This window comes from Salvelinus alpinus, chromosome 3 (assembly GCF_045679555.1).
Source record: "Salvelinus alpinus chromosome 3, SLU_Salpinus.1, whole genome shotgun sequence".
Taxonomy (NCBI): Eukaryota; Metazoa; Chordata; class Actinopteri; order Salmoniformes; family Salmonidae; genus Salvelinus; species Salvelinus alpinus.
The window spans coordinates 14,342,840-14,359,042 of NC_092088.1; the positions used below are offsets into that span (position 1 = coordinate 14,342,840).

At 42.3% G+C, this 16,203-nt stretch overlaps 1 protein-coding gene across 1 annotated transcript in view; it reads left to right on the forward strand.

The window, feature by feature from the left end:
* LOC139570050 (guanine nucleotide-binding protein subunit alpha-13-like) overlaps positions 1-10,294 on the forward strand; it is a 39,098-nt gene extending 28,804 nt beyond the window's left edge. Inside the window, exons 3-6 of the mRNA XM_071391516.1 lie at positions 4,640-4,690; positions 4,785-4,985; positions 6,645-6,779; positions 7,638-10,294. Of these exons, the coding sequence (XP_071247617.1) occupies positions 4,640-4,690; positions 4,785-4,985; positions 6,645-6,779; positions 7,638-7,874 (624 nt within the window). The 3' untranslated portion in view covers positions 7,875-10,294. The remainder of the gene's footprint in view (positions 1-4,639; positions 4,691-4,784; positions 4,986-6,644; positions 6,780-7,637) is intronic.
* Positions 10,295-16,203: the final 5,909 nt, after the last annotated feature.

The window sequence follows — 16,203 nt, forward strand, 5'->3', positions numbered from 1 at the left end:
CGAACAGGACATTAAAAACTGTAATATCTTATGTTTCACCGAGTCGTGGCTGAACGACAACATTAAGAACATACAGCTGGCGGGTTATTCACTGTATCGGCAGGACAGAACAGCAGCCTCTGGTAAGACATGGGGCGGGGGTCTATGCATATTTGTAAACAATAGCTGGTGCACGATATCTAAGGAAGTCTCAGGGTTTTGTTGCCTGAGGTAGAGCATCTCAAGATAAGCTGTAGACCACACTATCTACCTAGAGAGTTTATCTGTATTTTTCGTAGCTGTATACATACCACCACAGACCGAGGCTGGCACTAAAACCGCACTCAATGAGCTGTATTCTGCCATAAGCAAACAGGAAAACGTTCATCCAGAGGCGGCGCACCTAGTGGCCGGGGACTTTAATGCAGGGAAACTTAAATCAGTTTTCCCTCTTTTCCATAAGCATGTTAAATGTGCAACCAGAGGGAGAAAAAAAACTCTAGACCACCTTTACTAGACACACAGAGATGCGTACAAAGCTCTCCCTTGCCCTCCATTTCGCAAATCTGACCATAACTCTATCCTCCTGATTCCGGCTTACAAGCTAAATTAAAGCAGGAATTAACAGTGAATCGGTCTATAAAAAAGTGGTCAGATGAAGCAGGTGCTAAACAACAGGACTGTTTGCTAGCACAGACTGGAATATGTTCCGGGGTTCTTCCGATGGCATTGAGTACACCACGTCAGTCACTGGCTTTATCAATAAGTGCATCGAGGACGTCGTCCCCAGAGTGACTGTACATACATACCCCAACCAGAAGCCATGGATTACAGGCAACTTTCGCACTGAGCTAAAGGGCAGAGCTGCCACTTTCAAGGAGCAGGACTCTAACCCGGAAGCTTATAAGAAATCCCGCTATGCCCTCCGACGAACCATCAATACAGGACTAAGATCGAATCGTACTACACTGGCTCCAACGCTCGTCGGATGTGGCATGGCTTGCAAACTATTACAGTATTACAGACTACAAAGGGAAGCACAGCCGAGAGCTGCCCAGTGACACGAGCTTACCAGACGAGCTAAATAACTTCTATGCTCGCTTCAAGGCAAGTAACACTAAAACATGCATGAGAGCATCATCTGTTCCGGACCAATGTGATCACGCTCTCCGCAGCCGATGTGAGTAAGACCTTTAAACAGGTCAACATTCACAAGGCCGCAGGGCCAGACGGATTACCAGGATGTGTACACCGAGCATGCGCTGACCAACTGGCGAGTGTCTTCACTGACATTTTCAACATCTCCCTGTCTGAGTCTGTAATACCAACATGTTTCAAGCAGACCACCATAGTCCCTGTGCCCAAGAACACGAAGGTAACCTTCCTAAATGACTGTAGCCGTCTGTAGCCATGAAATGCTTTGAAAGGCTGGTCATGGTTCACATCAACACCATTATCGCAGAAACCCTAGACCCACTCCAATTTGCGTTCCGCCCCAACAGATCCACAGATGATGCAATCTCTATTGCACTCCACACTGCCCTTTCCCTCACCTGGACAAAAGGAACACCTACAGTTGGAAGTCTGAAGTTTACATACACCTTAGCCGAATACATTTAAACTCAGTTTTTCACAATTCCTGACATTTAATCCTAGTACAAATTCCCTGTTTTATGTCAGTTAGGATTATCACTTTATTTTAAGAATGGGACATTTCTGAATAATAGAGAATGATTTATTTCAACTTTCATCACATTCCCAGTGGATCAGAAGTTTACATACTCAATTAGTATTTAGTAGCATTGCCTTTAAATTGTTTAACTTGGTCAAATGTTTTGGGTAGCCTTCCACAAGCTTCCCACAATAAGTTGGGTGAATTTTGGCCCATTCCTCCTGACAGAGCTGGTGTAACGGAGTCAGGTTTTTTAGGCCTCCTTGCTCGCACACGCTTTTTCAGTTCTGCCCACATATTTTCTATAGGATTGAGGTCAGGGCTTTGTGATGGCTACTCCAATACCTTGACTTTGTTGTCCTTATGCCATTTTGCCACAACTTTGGAAGTATGCTTGGGGTCATTGTCCATTTGGAAGACCCATTTGCGACCAAGCTTTAACTTCCTGACTGATGTCTTGAGATGTTGCTTCAATATATCCACATAATTTTTCTTCCACATGAAGGCATCTATTTTTGTTGAAGTGCACCAGTCCCTTCTGCAGCAAAGCACCCCCACAACATGATGTTGCCACCCCTGTGCTTCACGGTTGGGATGGTGTTCTTCGGCTTGCAAGCCTCCCCCTTTTTCCTCCAAACATAACGGTTGCCATTATGGCCAAACAGTTCTATTTTTATTTCATCAGACCAGAGGACATTTCTCCAAAAAGTACGATCTTTGTCCCAATGTGCAGTTGCAGGCCGTAGTCTGGCTTTTTATGCCTGTTTTGGAGCAGTGGCTTCTTCCTTGCTGAGCGCCCTTTCAGGTTATGTCGATATAGGACTCGTTTTACTGTGGATATAGATACTTTTGTACCTGTTTCCTCCAGCATCTTCACAAGGTCCGTCGCTGTTGTTAGGGGATTGATTTGCACTTTTCGCACCAAGGTACATTCATCTCTAGGAGACAGAACGCGTCTCCTTCTTGAGCGGTATGACGGCTGCGTGGTCCCATGGTGTTTATACTTGCGTACTATTGTTGTACAGATGAACGTGGTACCTTCAGGCATTTGGAAATTGCCCCCAAGGATGAACCAGACTTGTGGAGGTCTACAATTTTTTTTCTGAGTTCTTGCCTGATTTCTTTTGATTTTCCCATGATCTCAAACAATTGTTGGAAAAATGACTTGTGTCACGCACAAAGTAGATGTCCTAACCGTCTTGCTAAAACTAGTTTGTTAACAAGAAATTTGTGGAGTGGTTGAAAAACAAGTTTTAATGACTCCAACCTAAGTGTATGTAAACTTCTGACTTGAACTGTATATACAGTGGGAATAAAAAAGTATGTGAACCTTTTAGAATTACCTGGATTTCTGCATAAATTGGTCATACAATTTTTTCTGATCTTCATCTAAGTCACAACAATAGTCAGTCTGCTTAAACTAATAACACACAAACAATTGTAATGTTTCATGTCTTCATTGAACACACCGTGTAAACATTCACAGTGCAGGTTGGGAAAAGTATGTGAACCCTTGTATTTAATAACAGGTTGACCCTCCTTTTGGCAGCAATAACCTCCAATGTTTTCTATAGTTGTTGATCAGACCTGCACAATGGTCAGGAGGAATTTTGGACCATTCCTGTTTACAAAACTGTTTTAGTTCCACAATATTCTTGGGATGTCTGGTGTGAACCGCTCTCTTGAGGTCATGCCACAGTATCTGAATCGGGTTGAGGTCAGGACTGACCGGGCCACTCCAGAAGGCTTATTTTCTTCTGTTCAAGCCATTCTGTTGTTGATTTACTTCTGTCTTTTGGGTTGTTGTCCTGTTGCATCACCTAACTTCTGTTGAGCTTCAATTGGCGGACAGATAGCCTTACATTCTCCTGCAAAATGTCTTGATTAACTTGGGATTTCATTTTTCCGTCGACGATAGCAAGCTGTTTAGGCCCTGAGGCAGCAAAGCAGCCCCAAATCATGATGCTCCCTCCACCATAGTTTACATTTGGGATGAGGTTTTGATGTTGGTGTGCTGTGCCTTTTTTCTCCACATATAGTGTTGTGTGTTCCTTCCAAACAACTCAACTGTAGTTTCATCTGTCCACAGAATATTTTGCCAGCAGAACATCCAGGTACGTCTTCAGACGTGCAGCAATGTTTTAGTTTTTTTGGACAGCAGTGGTTTCTTCCATGGTGTCCTCCCATGAACACCATTCTTGTTTAGTGTTTTACGTATCGTAGACTCGTCAACAGAGATGTTAGCATCTTCCAGAGAATTCTGTAAGTCTTTAGCTGACACTCTAGGATTTTTCTTAACCTCATTGAGCATTCTGCGCTGTGCTCTTGCAGTCATCTTTGCAGGACAGCCACTCCTAGGGAGAGTAGCAACAGTGCTGAACTTTCGCCATTTATAGACTATTTGTCTTATCGTGGACTGAGGAACATCAAGGCTTTTAGAGATACTTTTGAAACCCTTTCCAGCTTTATGCTAGTCAACAATTCTTAATCTTCTGAGATCTCTTTTTGTTTGAGGCATGGTTCACATCAATCAGGCAATGCTTCTTGTGAATAGCAAACTCACATTTTGTGAGGATTTTTTTTATAGGGCAAGGCAGCTCTAACCAACATCTCAATTATGTCTCATTGATTGGACTCCAGACTCCAATTAGCTTTTGGAGAGGTCATTAGCCAAGGGGTCCACATATTTTTTCCAACCTAAATTATGTATTTAATATAGACAAGAAAAATACAATTAGTGTTATTAGATTAAGCACACTGTGTTTGTCTATTGTTGTGTCTTAGAGGAAGAACAGATCAAATTTTATGGCCAATTTATGCAGAATTATTCACATGCTTTTTCTTGCCACTGTGTACACATTCACACACACACACACACACACACGAATACAGGCGCACACACACTCACTCACGTGCAGCAGTTTTAGACTGATAGATTAGTATGATTATCCATGAAGCTAAAACAAATTTCTCTTCTCTGTCTCTTAGGGCGAGTCTGTGAAGTATTTCTTGGACAATGTGGAGATGCTGGGGGAGCAGGTGGGTTTCCTCTTTATCCCTCAATCCCTCTACCTCCTTCGCTCTACATCCCCCTCTCCTGTCCTCATCTTATTTTTCTTTCTCTCTCCTCCAGAGCTACATCCCTTCCCAGCAGGACATCCTGCTAGCCCGCAAGCCCACTAAGGGCATCCATGAGTACGACTTTGAGATCAAGAGCGTTCCCTTCAAGATGGTGGACGTGGGAGGACAGCGCTCAGAGAGACGACGGTGGTTTGAGTGTTTTGACTCTGTCACCTCCATACTGTTCCTAGTGTCTTCTTCAGAGTATGACCAGGTACACACACAGCGGGGACACACTCACCACTAGGGCTGGCCGATAAATCAATATCAATAATTATCGAGGTAATTACTTCCCTCTAACGATATAAAAACGTTTAGGTTCATTTTCGATAATGGCGATATAGAATAATTAGGTACAGCCATCCATTTCACCTCTGTGACGCAGCAGGAGCGTGCGGAGAAGTGACAATATGCGCGTGGAGAGGTATACGCCCACTAAAAACCACGTAGCACCTCGAGTGATGGAGTAGCCACTATTAACCACAAAATATTTGTGATGTAGGGCATGATGACTCCTTGCTGTCCCCAGTCCACCTGGCCTTGCTGCTATTCCAGTTTCAACTGTTCTGCCTGCGGTTATGGAACCGCCACCTGTCCCAGACCTGCTGTTTTCAACTCTTAATGATCGGCTATGAAAAGCCAACTGAAAATGATTCATGATTATTATTTGACCATGCTTGTCACTTATGAACATTTTGAACATCTTGGCATAGTTCTGTTATAATCTCCACCCGGCACAGCCAGAAGAGGACTGGCCACCCCTCATAGCCTGGTTCCTCTCTAGGTTTCTTCCTAGGTTTTGGCCTTTCTAGGGAGTTTTTCCTAGCCACCGTGCTTCTACACCTGCATTGCTTGCTGTTTGGGGTTTTAGGCTGGGTTTCTGTACAGCACTTCGAGATATTAGCTGATGTACGAAGGGCTATATAAACTTGATTGATTGATGTAGGTGAAAACAGTGGCAGTGATAGCCATGGAGAAGGAGCAGCTTCCAACAAAGAAATGATTGATTAAAAGGGTTCATCTGTTTCAGTAATTTGGAAGTGGTTTAGCTTTTTGAAGTCCGACAAAGAGCAGAGCAATGTTCGGTGCAAATTGTGCCGTAGACAGGTGGCTACGAAGTCTGGTAATACGACAAACCTTTTTCAACATCTGAAGCAAAATCACTCTTTAGAACACGCAGGAAGTTTGAGTTTGCCCACGGTATTGATAAACGCCCCTCAAGCACCAGCCGATCTAGGGATGTTTGCCCGACGCAGTCAACACTGACAGCGTTTATGCCCTACGAGCAAACATCGAAAAGACAAAGACATCACAAATGCTATTATGCATTGCATTGCTAAGAAGATTAGCACAGTCGAAAAGGAAGGTCTCATGAGGCTTATCAATGTAATTGACGCCAGGTACGTAAACATGGAACAATGTTCCTTCAAGTATCATTTCTTGTGTAGCTCACATAATAAATAAATAAAAAATACCTTTTATTTAACTTGGCAAGTCAGTTAAGAACAACTTCTTATTTACAATGACGGGCTATCGGGGAACAGTGGGCTAACTGATTTGTTCAGGGGTAGAACGACAGATCTTTACCTTGTCAGTTCGAGGATTCGATCTAGCAACCTTTCGGTTACTAGTCCAACGCTCTAACCACGGTTTGTTCAGGCATTCTTGAGTTTAAAGCAGATATGCACCTTTTAAACATCATCTGATTAATATCGTGATAATTATCGTTATCGAATGAAAAAATATATATATCTCGTGATAATTGATTTGCCATATCGCCCAGCCCTACTCACCACACACTCCCTTTGTTTCTCTCACCCACACTCCCTTTGTTTCTCTCACCCACACTCCCTAATGTATTTATTTTTTCAAGGTCTTGATGGAGGACCGACAGACCAACCGTCTGAGAGAGTCATTGAACATCTTTGAGACGATAGTCAACAACCGGGTTTTCATCGCCGTCTCCATCATCCTCTTCCTCAACAAGACTGACCTCCTGGAGGAGAAGGTCAGTAACATCACAATCACACCAAACACTAGGAAGCAGGGTTCACACTCAAAGTAGGCTCTATTCGCTTTTCAGAGATAAATGTGTTGTAATTGAGGCCACACCAACCTTCAGATTCTACTAGGGCTGACCCCAATTAGTCAACTGGTTCATTGTTTGGTCGATAGGCTGTTGGTTGACTAAGATTTTCACTTATTCACTCTTGGCATTCTCTCAACCAGCTTCATGAGGTAGTCACCTGGAATGCATTTCAATTAACAGGTGTGCCTTGTTAATTTGTGGAATTTCTTTCCTCAATGCGTTTGAGCCAATCAGTTGATATTTATTAAAGTGTACATACAAATGGCTTATAGAACAGGTTGTTCGCAAATTATATTATACAAATGTTATATTTTGCTTTTCAATAAAACCTGACATGTTGGTATAAGAACATGGTTCTACTTTATTTTATTAGAACTTTACAGGCTAATTTCTATTCTGTTAAAATGAATTACAATCTAAATGTGATTTTGAGCACCATGGGTGGATGCAGATCGATGTCCGGTAAATTTCTCAAATGTCCAGTAAATGTAGATCTTGCCGGTTACGTTGTCCTGTGCCACATTTTCCTAACGAAAACCCCACCTTACACATTGAATAAGGGACTGGCACTGACCTGTATATACTTGCATGCGCATGTTTCTTCAACTTATATTGTACGTCTTGTGTGTTTTTATTCTATTTTCTATTATCTATCTACATTATTATCAACCCTGCATTGTGGGAAAGAGCTCTCAGTAAAGAATTTCACTAATGTTTTACACCTGATGTATCCTGTGCACGTGGCGAATAAACTTTGTGTTGATCTGTTCCCGGCAGGTCTCGAACATTTCGCTGAAGAAATACTTTCCAGAGTACACGGGGCTGGACCACAGCCTGCCGGACGTCCAGAAGTTCCTAGTGGACTGTTTCCGGGGGAAGAGAAGAGATGCGACACAGAAGCCTCTGTACCACCACTTCACCACGGCCATCAACACGGAGAACATCCGCCTGGTGTTCCGAGATGTCAAGGATACCATCCTCCACGAAAACCTCAAACAGCTTATGCTCCAGTGACCTATGACCACTAGAGAGGACCTGAGAGGAACCAGCCTCAGAGAGAACCCCAGAGAGGACCTCTTCTCCCGCCTAAAAGAAGACCTGATTGAGGACTGCTCTCACCTTCAAAAGAGGACCGGATTGAGGACACCAGTGCCTTGGGGAGGACCTTGATGTTCCACTTTTGTTGTTTCAATGGTTTTATTTGGTTTTTACTGCACTGTGTTGAGTGGATGGTCTATAGACTGCTCTGAGGTAAGTTTGACCTTCTAGGAGCCAGGGACATGATTGAACGCTGGATAATAAGCAACTGTCCTTGGATCAGTTTTGAATCCTGCCATGCTGTCATAGCCCCGCTCCTGTACACTGATCTGAGACCTGTGTGACTGACAGAAACCACAACGCGTTCATACAACAACGTCTTAATAACCCTTAATCACTGTGTGTGTGTCCTGCGCTATCTGTGTATACCTGTCTTGGCATTAGCTATCATGTAATCAATCATGTCCTTTATAGTCAATACATTTTAATGTGTGTATACAGTTTACAAATTTCTACCTTTCTATTCCCAGGTAGTTGTCATTTAATTCTGCTGTAAGGACACAAGACACACACTTGGCCGGTTATCTAGTATTGTTATCTCAGGGTTGGATGGAGGTACCTCTACAAAGGATGTCATTATTGTGTTATTATTGTGTTAAACAGTCTGTCCATAGGGCTGTAGTCTGTCTATACCCTCAAGTTCACATCTGGACACATCTTCACTGCTTTTAGACTTGTATTCTTCCTCTAATCAGGGACTGATTTTAGACCTGCGACACACGTGGGTGCAATTCATTATCAGGTAGAACAGAAAACCAGCAGCACTCCGTACCTCGTAGGGTCAGAGTTGAAAACTCCCGGTCTATAGTGTATATCCCAGGTTGAAGCTTTAGATTTTTTGTTAAATGTCTTCCTGTGAGAACCTGTTCTGGGATGTATTCACTAAGCATGAAGCGGAAGACAACAGGCTGAAACAGGGATGTACTATCTGAACTTGTCCAATAAGAAACGCTTGTTTACTTTTTCCATTGCGCAATGTTTTGAAACATTATTCTACAGTGTGCCCTAACGGACCAGAAAAGCAGAGGGGGCATGTCTCAGATCCTGGGCTACAGTACTTTAATTTGGGGCGCAACGTTACAGAACTTTCAGGCAGATTCGTATGCGTGTTAATTTCTGTCTGAACTTTCTACAATGTTTTACCCCCCACAGAACGTGGCCCAGGTTACCACGACAAGTTAAAGGTACCGCCTCCTCCTTCCCTTCCCATTGGTGGCCTTGTAAAGGGACTTGCGTTGTGTTGGTCAGTGAGGTTGTCTGTCTAATGGATGTGATCATGTTTATAGTTGTACAGACTGACTCAAATGTATCTTAGTTTAAAATCATGACAGATTAGTTTGTTTGTTTCCGGTCCGTACTGTAACCTGTTGTTGATGACCATAGTGTGTGTATAGGTATGCCGACACTGTAAGATACGCCGCCACATAGTGCTGAAAGACAGCTAGAGACTGACTCCAGATTAGCGTTTGAACGTTTCTCTCCTGCCAAGTCACACTGTGCCTTTCCTATGACTGTATAAAGATTGACTGTCCTAGTTTCTCTAGCTACGGAGATTACGTGTCTGTCTTTCCACTGTGCCTCGCTCTGACCTTGTACAGACTGACACCTGGGCCCAGATTCACAAAACCTTTTAAGAAGACATTTCTTAAGTGCCATTTTTTTCCCTTACCTTTATACGTATTAAAATGTGCTATTCCTCAATAAGGTTATTGCAAATGTTCTTAAATTTCTACCTAAGAAAATAGTTAAAAATAAATTAGATTCTTGAAAATAAAGTAATTGGATTTCTTCTTGTAGTCTATCTGTCATAGCCCCAAGATGGCTATAGTAAACCCTTGTCTTAAACTCATGGAAGTGAGAAAATAAGCTAATGAAAGCAATTGAACATGTTTATTGACTCTACTGAAACTTTCAGTTGGAGTTATTGTTTTAAATCCAATAAAACATTTTAGACCAGTAATCTCTGTAAGAAATATGCTAACATGATTGCCCTTGCTAGCTAGCTCGGTTGCCTAGCGACAATCATTTTAGGAAGATAGTTAAGAAGTCCGTAAGAAAATCGTGAATTATGAAACATTTGAGGAATTGCATTTTGAGTTCTTAAGCTTCTTAAAAATAAATAAGTTCATAAGTTTTTGCATAACTTTTGTAAAACTGTGCCCTGATGCCTTAGTTGTAATATAAAACGGTTTACTTCCATGTGTAAATGGTTCAACAACAACAAAAAATCACTGTTTCACGGTTGGCCTTGTCAATGAACATAAGTTTCTTTCTCTAACAATCTGCATTCTTTTTTTTTATGCCACTAATTTTTACAATAAACGACTTTTCTAATAGTGTGAATTGTCATTCATTCAGCCCATAGACTATAAAGCAGCAGTTTGAGTCTGGACCAGTGTGCACCCCAGTGTGCACATTTTTTTCTCTCCCGCTCAACACTAGCACACATGATTCAACTACCCAAGGGCCTGACAATTACAGATAGTTGACAATAATTTGAGGAACCCTGGTATAAAGTTTTACATCAGAGAGTAAGAGGCAAAGCGACAGGAATAAGTGTTTGGACCATAGCCTAAGGCTGGATTCCAAACACTTAAAAGACACTATCCCCTCAACCCTCAAATTAAGGGGACATTTCTGATGACGAGTATACACTTGCAGGGCGAGGGAGGAAGGGTTGATTTTTAAATGGACCGCCCTTGTCTGTAAATTCGTCACTCGTTCATCCCGCGATGATTGTGTTTGCAGCCACCGGTAGCTTGTGGGTGCTTCATATGCGCTACAGTCAATTATGATTGCATGTCTACTTATATTAACTATTTAACTAATATATGCATACTGTATGAGAGCTAGAAAATTAATTAGCTTACTAATGTTAGCCTGCCTAGCTACTTCTGAAGAAGGAAAATGTTTTATTTCTACAATTTCCAAAAGCTAACCAAACAAAAATATCATTACTTTTATGAGATGTTTGTGCATTAGTAGCACAATTTAACTTATTTACATTTGTTTTTACTTACACTTGTATGTTGACTCCATATTGACATTGAGGTTTTAAGTTTTGGCTGACTTTTTTAAATGTATTTATTTATTTAACCTTTACCTAGGCAAGTCAGTTAAGAACAAATACGTATTTACAATGACTGCCAACCAAAAAGCAAAAGGCCTCCTGCGGGGATGGGGGCTGGGTTTAAAAAATAAAAAATATATATTAATATAGGACAAAACACACATCACGACGAGAAAACACAATGTTACATAAAGAGAGACCTAAGACAACATAGCAACACAACATGGTACAAACATTATTGGGCACAAAAGGCAAGAAGGTAGAGACAATACATCACGCAAAGCAGCCACCACTGTCAGTAAGAGTGTCCGTGATTGAGTCTTTGAGATAAAACTGTCCAGTCTTAGCGGATGTACAGTCATCGCAAATTGAATTATGAGGCGTTTCAGGCCCGAAGTAAACACAATTGTATTTATTTTTATTTCACCTTTTTTTAACCAGGTAGGCTAGTTGAGAACAAGTTCTCATTTACAACTGCGGCCTGGCCAAGATAAAGCAAAGCAGTTCGACACATACAACAACACAGAGTTACACATGGAATAAACAAACATACAGTCAATAATACAGTAGAAAATGTCTATATACAGTGTGTGCAAATGAGGTAGGATAAGGGAGGTAAGGCAATAAATAGGCCATGGTGGCAAAGTAATTACAATATAGCAATTAAACACTGGAATGGTAGATGTGCAGAAGATGAATGTGCAAGTAGAGATACTGGGGTGCAAAGGAGAGAGATAAATAAATACAGTATGTGGATGAGGTAGTTGGATGGGCTATTTATAGATGGGCTATGTACAGGTGCAGTGATCTGTGAGCTGCTCTGACAGCTGGTGCTTAAAGCTAGTGAGGGAGATATGAGTCTCCAGCTTCAGTGATTTTTGCAGTTCGTTCCAGTCATTGGCAGCAGAGAACTGGAAGGAAAGGCAGCCAAAGGAGGAATTGGCTTTGGGGGTGACCAGTGAAATATACCTGCTGGAGCGGGTGCTACGGATGGGTGCTGCTATGGTGACCAGTGAGCTGAGGTAAGTCGGGGCTTTACCTAGCAGAGACTTGTAGATGACCTGGGGCCAGTGGGTTTGGCGGCGAGTATGAAGCGAGGGCTAGATAACGAGAGCGTACAGGTCGCAGTGGTGGGTAGTATATGGGGCTTTGGTGACAAACGGATGGCACTGTGATAGACTGCATCCAATTTGTTGAGTAGAGTGTTGGAGGCTATTTTGTAAATGACATCGCCAAAGTCGAGGATCAGTAGGATAATCAGTTTTACGAGGGTATGTTTGGCAGCATGAGTGAAGGATGCTTTGTTGCAAAATAGAAGGCGATTCTAGATTTAATTTTGGATTGGAGATGCTTAATGTGAGTCTGGAAGGAGAGTTTACAGTCTAACCAGACACCTAGGTATTTGTAGTTGTCCACATATTGTAAGTCAGAACCGTCCAGAGTAGTGATGCTGGACGGGCGGGCAGGTGCGGGCAGCGATCGGTTGAATAGCATGCATTTAGTTTTACTTGCATTTAAGAGCAGTTGGAGGCCACGGAAGGAGAGTTGTATGGCATTGAAACTCGTCTGGAGGTTAGTTAACACAGTGTCCAAAGAAGGGCCAGAGGTATATAGAATGGTGTCGTCTGCGTAGAGGTGGATCAGAGAATCACCAGCAGCAAGAGCGACATCATTGATGTATACAGAGATGAGAGTCGGCCCGAGAATTGAACCCTGTGGCACCCCCATAGAGACTGCCAGAGGTCCGGCCAACAGGCCCTCCGATTTGACACACTGAACCCTATCAGAAAAGTAGTTGGTGAACCAGGCGAGGCAATAATTTTGAGAAACCAAGGCTGTCGAATCTGCCGACAAGAATGTGGTGATTGACAGAGTCGAAAGCCTTGGCCAGGTCGATGAATACGGCTGCACAGTAATGTCTCTTATCGACGGCGGTTATGATATCGTTTAGGACCTTGAGCGTGGCTGAGGTGCACCCATGACCAGCTCCGAAACCAGATTGCATAGCGGAGAAGGTACGGTGGGATTCGAAATGGTCGGTAATCTGTTTGTTAACTTGGCTTTCGAAGATCTTAGAAAGGCAGTGTAGTATAGATATAGGTCTATAGCAGTTTGGGTCTAGAGTGTCTCCCCCTTTAAAGAGGGGGATGACTGCGGCAGCTTTCCAATCTTTGGGAATCTCAGACAATACGAAAGAGAGGTTGAACAGGCTAGTAATAGTTGTTGCAACAATTTTGGCAGATAATTTTAGAAAGAGAGGGTCCAGATTGTCTAGCCCGGCTGATTTGTAGGGGTCCAGATTTTGCCGCTCTTTCAGAACATCAGCCATCTGGATTTGGGTGAAGGAGAAATGGGGGAGGCTTGGGCGAGTTGCTGTGGGGGGGTACAGGGCTGTTGATCGGGGTAGGGGTAGCCAGGTGGAAAGCATGGCCAGCTGTAGAAAAATGCTTATTGAAATTCTCAATTATAGTGGATTTATCGGTGGTGACAGTGTTTCCTAGCCTCCGTGCAGTGGGCAGCTGGGAGGAGGTGCTCTTATTGTCCATGGACTTTACAATGTCCCAGAACTTTTTTGAGTTTGTGCTACAGGATGAACATTTCTGTTTGAAAAAGCTAGCCTTAGCTTTCCCAACTGCCTGTGTATATTGGTTCCTAACCTCCTTGAAAAATTGTACTCGCAAACTCCATTAAAAACTGAGGGCTGAGGGGCTTACGTTGCAAACTTCCCTTGCTTGGCTAATCATTTGGTCCGACAACAAATATGTCCGCGGGGATTCCCCCAAGGACTGAGGGCTGTCTACTTTGAGTTTTAAACTCAACCTTATTTTCAGTAGCTAGGTTTCCATCCAGTAGAGCCCCACAGTGGAGGTGTCATAATACCCATAAAGCATAGCGGTCAAACAGGGAAATGGTTCCAATCGTTTTTCTACCAATTTTTCCCATGGGGAATTTTCGAAACACTTAAAATAAGGGCTGTGTTTCATCTAGGCTTACCCTGGCGCGACGTTTTGATAACCATGTAAATTTATCTTGGACAAGGTGACTTATCGATATATTCTGCTCTATTTACTCTGATTGCAAAGATGCTAATTAGCGTCAAAGTAGACTAAATGCAAAACTACAAATCCCTGCATGTCATCTCTAGCTGACGCCTTTGCTAACAGGTATTGTGTCCATTTAAAACGTGCACAAGACAGTTACATTACATTACATTTAAGTCATTTAGCAGACGCTCTTATCCAGAGCGACTTACAAATTGGGTTCGCAACAGTTCGCAGAATTGTCCATTTAAAGAATGTTACCAATTTATTCATTATTACATTTAGCAAATATATTAATAAGTAACCTTGTCTTAGACAGATTTACAGTTATCAAAACTTCACGCTAGGGTAAGCTTACACGAAACAGCCTTTATTTTAAGTATTCCTACAATTCTAAAATCCCTTATGGGGGGCAAATTAATAGTGGGAAAAACGATTGGAGCCATTTCCCTGTTTGATCACTATGTTTTATTAGTATTATGACTCATACCGTGGTACTCTATAGGCAGATTTTCATGCAAATGTTAAAATCCACATAAAAACAATATGCGCATTTTCCCACCAGAGATGTGTTTCCATCACATTGACTGATAAAAAAAAACTGCGTGATGACGTTGTGCAATTTGCGGTTAAATTCCCATGTAGCGAATAAAAAATACAAATTGAATGGGTTTCCATCGCATTTTCAACTGGGGTTTTCTCACAAAATAAATGTGCGTTATATACGAACACTGGTATTGACACGTGCAGGCTAGCCAACAGTTTGCAGTTACAGGTCTAATGACAGTATTATAATAGCCAGAAGAGCAAGATCATTTGTATTTGAAAAACGGCAGCCAAGCATCGATGATCATGTCACCAGAATAAGAAGATCCTCGGTATTTATTGGAAAGCAGTTTCAAACTCATCACCTTGCACTTTCACCGCCCTGTGAAGTTCATAATTTATTTAATCTGTAGCCGAATAAACTGTATGCTTTCACGACGAGTTGTTGTGGGAGAGCCATACAATGTCATCAAATGACTCCAAATTTACTTCGATATGATAGTTATATTAATATTTGCGCATAAAAGCGTTCACACCGACATTTCTCGCATAATTAATTTTACCGACACAAAAAGATCCCACCTTGTCTAGCGTATTTTCTTTAGTCGATATATTGAAAGTTTACTGACAAATCTTCTGTTTCCATCAGGCCTGTCATGACATGTTTTATCCTACGTGCTTTACTCGCATTAAACAGATAATCTATGGTTCCAGTCTCTCTGTTCAGGCTGGAACTGTAGCAAATATGTTTATAAGTAACCCAAGATAGATCACAGCCTCTCGTTTTCAATGGGAACAATGAGTCAGAGTTGGCAGAACAAGCACGAGCTAGCGAGATCCTATTGGCGCGTTCTAGCGTTATTTGCATATTTCCGTTAGGGAACGCCTACTGTGCAATATTTATTTTATTTTTAACCTTTATTTAACTAGGCAAGTCAGTTATGAAAAAATTATTATTTACAATGACGGCCTACCCCGGCCAAACCCTAAACCGGACAGCGCTGGGCCAATTGTTCGCCGCCCTATGTGACTCCCAATCACGGCCGGTGGTGATACATCCTGGAATCGAACCCGGGTCTGTAGTGATGCCTCTAGCACTGACATGCAGTGCCTTAGACCGCTGCCCACTCGGGAGCCCCTAACTCAATTCTCCCTTGCACTCATTCTAAACAACGCAATTTTTGGAAGCTTTGCCAAAGTGTAAAGTCTACAAAACTGTATTGAGATCAAATGTTTCATAGATGAGAACATTTGCAGAATGTTCCACAAAATCCATATCGTTCCTTCTTTCTCCAGGAAAAAAAATCTAACAAAACGCGAACGAGCATTGCTTCGCATACACGCGAGAAAAGTGGACTTGCTGTCATTCACTACCGTGCATTCTAATTGCAGCGAGTACACGCTCGTTCGCGTTTCATTTGATTTGACCTTCCCACTGCCGGCCACTGGGCTTCCGCTTACTACCATATTTGGTAGGGAGTTTAAACGCCAAGCGGATGTTTCACATTTATACATCCGGTGAAATTTCTGTCTCATTGTTCATCTGTGGGTGTAGCTTCCACTAGGGGTCAGCAAAGATCTATTTTTC